Source organism: Salvelinus alpinus, chromosome 5 (assembly GCF_045679555.1).
Source record: "Salvelinus alpinus chromosome 5, SLU_Salpinus.1, whole genome shotgun sequence".
Classification (NCBI taxonomy): Eukaryota; Metazoa; Chordata; class Actinopteri; order Salmoniformes; family Salmonidae; genus Salvelinus; species Salvelinus alpinus.
The window spans coordinates 35,706,113-35,712,512 of NC_092090.1; the positions used below are offsets into that span (position 1 = coordinate 35,706,113).

A 6,400-nucleotide genomic window follows, 5' to 3' on the forward strand; every position below is an offset into this window, starting at 1 on the left:
TACACACGTTACTTTCATTGGCAGGCCTTGTGTTATGGAATCTCTGCAGCACAGGAGGTTGGTGACACCTTACTTGGGGAAGACAGGCTCTTGGGAATGGCTGGAGCGGAATAAGCGGAATGGTATCAAACACAAGGTTTCTGCCAACCGTGTGGCGCAGCGATCTAAGGTACTGCATTGCAGTGCTTGAGGCGTCACTACAGACCTGGGTTTGATCCCAGGCTGTGTCACAGCCGGCTGTGACCGGGAGACCCATGAGGCGGCGCGCTATTGGCGTAGCGTCGTCCGTGTTAGGGGAGGGTTTGGCTGGCCGGGATGTCCTTGTCCCATCACGCTCTAGCGACTCCTTGTGGAGGGCCGGGCGCCTACTGTACGGTGTTTCCTCCGACACATTGGTGCGCCTGGCTTCTGGGTTAAGCGAGCAGTGTCAAGAAGCAGTGATGCTTGGCAGGGTCATGTTTCGGAGGACGCATGGCTCTTGACCTTCGCCTCTCCTGAGTCCGTACGAGAGTTGCAGCGATGGGACAAGACTGTAACTACCAATTGGATATCATGAAATTGGGGAGAAAAAGGGTACAAAACATATGGTTTCCATGTGTTTGATGCCATTCCATTAATTCCAACCATTTATTATGAGCCGTCCTCCCCTCAGCAGCCTCCACTGTTTGCCAGTGTGTATTGTACTGTAGATTGTGTGATGATCGATGCACTCCCTTTGTGATCAAAGCGTCTGAGTGTGACTGAGGGTTTGACCCTGGGCTGTTCACTGTCTCTTAACCATTTACTACTGATTAATAACATGTTTCCCACAGACAGCAGGACACTTTACGGCCAGCCTGGATTACAGCTGTCTGTCCACATCAATAGGATCTGGCTTGATCACTACCATTACCTGTTTTTCTTATCTGATCTTGCCTTTGATGTTATTGGAATGTGGCTCAGTTACAGAAAATACTGTATAATGGCCCACATAATTGCTGTGTCTTTTTTCTTCTCTAAAGTAGGTAGTTATTGTTTCAACAGATCTCCCTCCCTTTCTTTGGCCTCATTTTACTATGTTAAATTGTCATTTTATTTTTAAATAATCTTCATATTCTACGATACTGAAATGAATCTCATTTTTGTTTCCATGGAAGTAACATATCCTACCTCCTACCCTGCCTCTAGAAGAGATCACCCCCTCCATGATAGCAGCGGCTCGTGGTTCCTCCATGTCCCTGGCGCTGGGGCAGCAGCAGATGTCAGGGCTGGCGCGAGCTGCCACTCTGGAGCAGCTGAGGGAGAAGCTGGAGACTGGCGAGGGCCCTGAGAGGAAGATGGCACGCCTGGCAGAGGAGCAGCAGCGTCTGATGCAGCAGGCCTTCCAACACAACCTGCTTGTCATGGCCTCCCAGGTCCCCATGAACCTGCGCCTGGGAAACAGTGCCACCGCTAGAGGTACGTGCCCAGACTGACTCCCCCTGGGCACTCTATACAGTTACATATCATAGTCACTTTGTATCTGACACATACAGTACATTCTATACGTATTCGAGACTGGAGTAATGCCTGATATGCACTAGTAATTATTTGTCAATGAAACATACATTTAAGTACACTAGTGATGCACGCTGAAGTTCCCTCGATGCCTGACTCTCTCTGAGCACCATGAAAAAACACACGGCCTACACCAGATACCCTCACAGTTCTCCAACTCCCATTCCTCAGCTCCCCCGTGAGATACAGGATGACATTTAGAAGCCATTATAAAGGCAACGCAGCGGTCACTGCACAACAGAGATGAAGGCTGCCAGGCCACTCTGCTAGCTGACTCACTGACCTGCGCCTCTTCAGCTCAGCCTCTGGCTGTTTGGATGTACGTCATAACACATGCTTTATTTGGTGCCTTAATGTTATCACATGCTGGTTATTCCCCTCTCTCTCTCTCTCTCTCTCTCAATCTCTCTCACTCTCTCTTTCACACACACACAGTAGAGGTGCAGCCTGTATGTGTGTTTGCGAGTACAACAATCAACACATGACTACTACACAATAAAAGCTTTGAGAGGGGAAGTGCAGAATGTTTTCCTGGAGTTACTGTGACATGATTGTGTTTCTCTCCTCAGTGGGTTATGCAGATGTATGCTGCAAGACACCCACAAGGAAATGTGCGTGACACCCGATTCTCACTTACTGCATGTTATTGTACAGTACCTGTGTAGACAATGAATAGAGTTCAATTCTAGTTCCCATGTTTCTGCGTCCTTTCCTTTGGAGATATATATTTTTTTTTTTGAATTGGTCAGAGGTTCTGGATTTGCTTTCTGCCCACAGTGGTTTACACTTCCTATTTCTCTTTCTTTCTAGATGAGAAGCAGCAGGACATGGCTCTGAGCATCTCCACCAATGGATCTGCTAGCATCAGTGTGTCTGTGGAGGTCAACGGCACACACTATTCAGGTGTGTGCGTGCGTGAGCGTACATACACTCAGAAATAAACGGATTTGGCTGTGTTGTTCATCTTGCTGTAATGTTCTGTTTGTCCTTCTGTCCTGTAGGAACCCTGTTTGCACAGAAGTCAGGCGCACCAGGGACTAGCGTGTCCACTGCGGCCACAGTGCCCCCTGCTGGATCCAGCGCTGGGTTTGGGTTCGCCACCTCTGCTCATAGCCACAGTCCAAGCTCCTCCTCCTCTTCCAAGGGGCCTTGCTCGGCCGAGCCCTCCGCCAGTGGCTCACCTTAGCTCAGGCCACCCTACCACCCACTCTCCAGGCTTTTCCTCACCACCGAGGCCTAGCATGAATACAGTACATTGATAAATCGATAAGAAAAAAACTGTTGCACAACAAATACCTCATCGCTCCTGTCAACCTTGGCTACCCATTTATGAATACACAATTCACACACCCAATTACATCTCAAGAAAACATGCACCCACACACACACCTATGCATTTTACACACTCGACACACATGTACACAAACACACATGCATTTCAGACACCCAGCACAGAGAGACTCTTATACCAAATGCATGCTAAACACAATCAAAGCGCTCAGCCAAAACCCACTGACAGGTGTTCACAACTGAACTTGAAGAGTTTTATTTTATGATTTTGTTTGTTGCCATTTGTATTTTATTTTTATTTTTTAATAATTTTTTTAGTTATCTTTATACATATCTAAAAACAAGTAACCTGCAGTGGTATCTTTACCTCAGGAGCTGTAGTATACTTCACCTGAATTAACTTTATTTTTGTATCCTTTTTGATCTTGTTGAAATCAGGGGAATTTTGGGGAATTTCACAACGGAACCTCACTCACCTCAGCACACCTCCTACGCATTTATACAGTAACTCTATCACAACGCTCGAGTTGCCATGACGACGGTCCGTAGCCTTTTTACTTCTGAGTGCACTACATTATTGATCCTACAGATCGCCATGTAATACCTCGTATACAGTAGTCACTCCCACAATCAATACCAGGGAAGTCACCCACTCATTCAGCCTATTTGGAATTATGTACTTAATCTTCAATCTAACTGAAGATACAGATGGGCCTTGTGTCTAAAGGGCTTTGAGGATCAGAATTAGCTTTGGACGTTTTATCACGCACAATGTGATGTTATAATAACCGACTGATCCGCCGATCTGTTTAGAACTAGCAAGCCCCAAACTCACCACCCCGCATCTATCTATCTATCTATCTATCTAATCATCAGAAAGGTAGTGAAGGTGTTCTGGTCCCTGCTCTGGGATCAGTGTGTGTCCCTATTTCAATTCAACAGAGAGGAGAGACATATCACCCATCAATGGTTTTCCTCGAACACTGGCAGACCAGAAGTGTTTTAACCACATACCTTTTCAAACCTCATATTCGCCTCTCCGTTTGGGAGAGGGGCCTTTCTCAGGAAGCATCGTGAAGTCTCTTATTATGGACTCGCTTTGTCATTTAAAAAAGGATCCCACTGAAAGAATGCGCAAGTCTAACAGACTGTCTTCAAAAGAATACCTCAGACTCTCTAGAAGGAGACGTACACTACATACCTCATTGCTGCAAAGCCAGCGTGACTTGACCTGGTGGGTTGAGTCCCTGCGACGAGCAACGGTCCACAGGAGTGGACTCCCGGAATGCTGGACTACATACGTAGGGACTTGACTGCTGGATTTTCTTGGGGACACATTATTATACCAAGCTGAACTGGGATGGGTTTGCTCTCCTCCGGTTTTCTCTGGCTTACTTCATACTGCGTTTTATGAGACTAAATCTATTTAAGAGTATTGCTCTGCATGTGTACAATCAGGTGGCCAGTTTTTTACACCGTAATCCTCTGGTGTGTGTGGTAGCCTCTGGTCGGTGCACAGCAGAATACCAAAGACTAGCCCTGTTCCCTGCCCAGGCTGTTGTGGGCTAGCTGCTGTGGGTTAGCTGAATAGGCTAGCTGAACCACTAGGTAGGATACAATGGGGTACAGAATGGGTTTCATAATAGCCCATCTTCTATAGTCCCTGCTGTTAAAGTTGTCAGCTCTAGTTATGTTGCTTTCCTTATCTTAATCAGACATTTGCTTAGCTGTGATTGAATCTTGGGACTGGTATGGTTCTGCCTGGCATGGCACGCATCACCTGACATATACCAGGGATATACCTCAGTGAGTTATGCTGCACAAAGCCCTTTGACCTAACCTCTACATTGAATAAGACGGAGAAAGGGTAGCTGTTTCGCCAACTGGTTTCTCTCTCAATTCAAAGTGCAAATTCCTCCGACACATCCACTGTTACAGTATTTCCATTCTCAAACTGTTCAGGTCATTTCTCTGCATTTTTAATAGAACATGATTTGGATGAAATTAATTTCTAGCATTATCTGTGTTGAATGTGAGGCGTTTAACTGTTTCTGAACCTTTTAGAGACTTGACTCCTTATCTCTGAGGTGGGCAGCCTTGTTGTTTTCTTTTTTTAATTTAACTAGTCGGTTAAGAACAAATTCTTATTTACAATGACGGCCTAGGAACAGTGGATAACTGCCTTGTTCAGGGGCAGAACGACAGATTTGTACCTTGTCAGCTCGGGGATTCGATCTAGCAACCTTTCGGTTACTGGCATAACGCTCTAACCACTAGGCTACCTGCTTCCCTAGTAAGCTGTGTTTTAGCTGTTATTTGTTGGCCACAGGTCAGGATTACAGGACCACCACAACATATATACAATGACTGAAGAGACACCTGCAATCCCTCGATGAAATATTATGTCCACATTTAATAAAGGTGAAAGATGTAGTTGCTGCCTTAATCAGCTGTGAGAGACCATTAAACCTTTCAGGACTCTCTGCTAGGAATGACTGTTTTATCTTCAAGCTTAATCCTTTGAAGAGTAAACTATTTCCATTATCTTTATGAATTCAGTCAGACATTAAGGCATTCATCGTTCAAGTTATTGGTTTCAAAACCAAGGTATGCTATTTATTTGTGTTGATTTTTCTTCTTCTGATGGACCGAATTAGCTTGATCACTTAGGTGGTGTCACTAAAACCATTTTTAGTTTCTCTCGCTGTTTTCTATCCAATCAGTCTAGTCAATGACTGTCTGACAGTGTAGCCTTACAGCCTTTGCATGAGAGGGACCGTGTGTGAGAGCAAGTTCTGAATATGCAACAACCATGTAATGCTATGTAGGAGAATGCAGGTGGTGCTGTCCTCTAAGACCACACCATGACAAGGGTGGGCGACAGGTTAGAACCACATTCACTGGGAATTCAGTTTACAGCTCAGGCTTATGTGGGTTACAATTGTGTGTCTGTGTGAGCTCTTGAAGACCTCTTACCTCAGGGCATTGGGCTGCTGTCATTGTTGCATTTGGTATTGAAGTTATGCAATTGGCATGTATACTGAGGGACACATCCAAATGCAAATCTTGGACAACCCTAAAGCTGTCTCTAGTGACTTGCTAAATGCTATTTTAGACTGGTTCGGTTTTTGTCGCTTTTTGATTTTTGTCATCAGTTACAGGCAAGGTCACATCACTCAGGAAACTGTGAAGTTGAAAGTCTGCAGAACCTTGTCCCTGGATGGTTTGGATTTTATTAGATTATTAATTGTTTAAATCTAACCTGATCTGTGTAATACGTAAGTGGTTATTGAATACCTCATTTATCAATTCTGTTGTTTTTGGCTTGTATAATGCTCCGTATATACATCTGTGGGGTTTGTGCATATTTTTGTACGGTTATCATGTCCATAATAACATTACTGATATAGTTTTCTCTTTTTATTAAAACAAAATTGGGATGTGAATGCTTGTAAAACTGGTTTGTGCTGATTGTATTTAAAAGAGGAGCACTTTTCCAAAGTGATTGACACATTCAGTTTTGTTCATATTAGTAATATAAAGATATGGTTCTCAGGGCTTTAAACTTGTATGT

At 44.5% G+C, this 6,400-nt stretch overlaps 1 protein-coding gene across 4 annotated transcripts in view; it reads left to right on the plus strand.

Moving 5' to 3' along the window:
* The window catches only part of LOC139576016 (AT-rich interactive domain-containing protein 3B-like), an 80,515-nt gene extending 77,649 nt beyond the window's left edge, over positions 1-2,866 (plus strand). Inside the window, exons 7-10 of one of the 4 annotated variants that reach the window (XM_071401602.1) lie at positions 1,168-1,437; positions 2,106-2,147; positions 2,347-2,439; positions 2,538-2,866. In XM_071401602.1, coding sequence (XP_071257703.1) covers positions 1,168-1,437; positions 2,106-2,147; positions 2,347-2,439; positions 2,538-2,722 — 590 coding nt within the window. In that variant the 3' untranslated portion in view covers positions 2,723-2,866. Of the gene's footprint in view, positions 1-1,167; positions 1,438-1,707; positions 1,843-2,105; positions 2,148-2,346; positions 2,440-2,537 lie in introns of those variants that run through there. The other 3 variants (XM_071401603.1, XM_071401604.1, XM_071401605.1) reach the window with 3 other exon arrangements.
* The last annotated feature ends 3,534 nt before the right edge of the window (positions 2,867-6,400 follow it).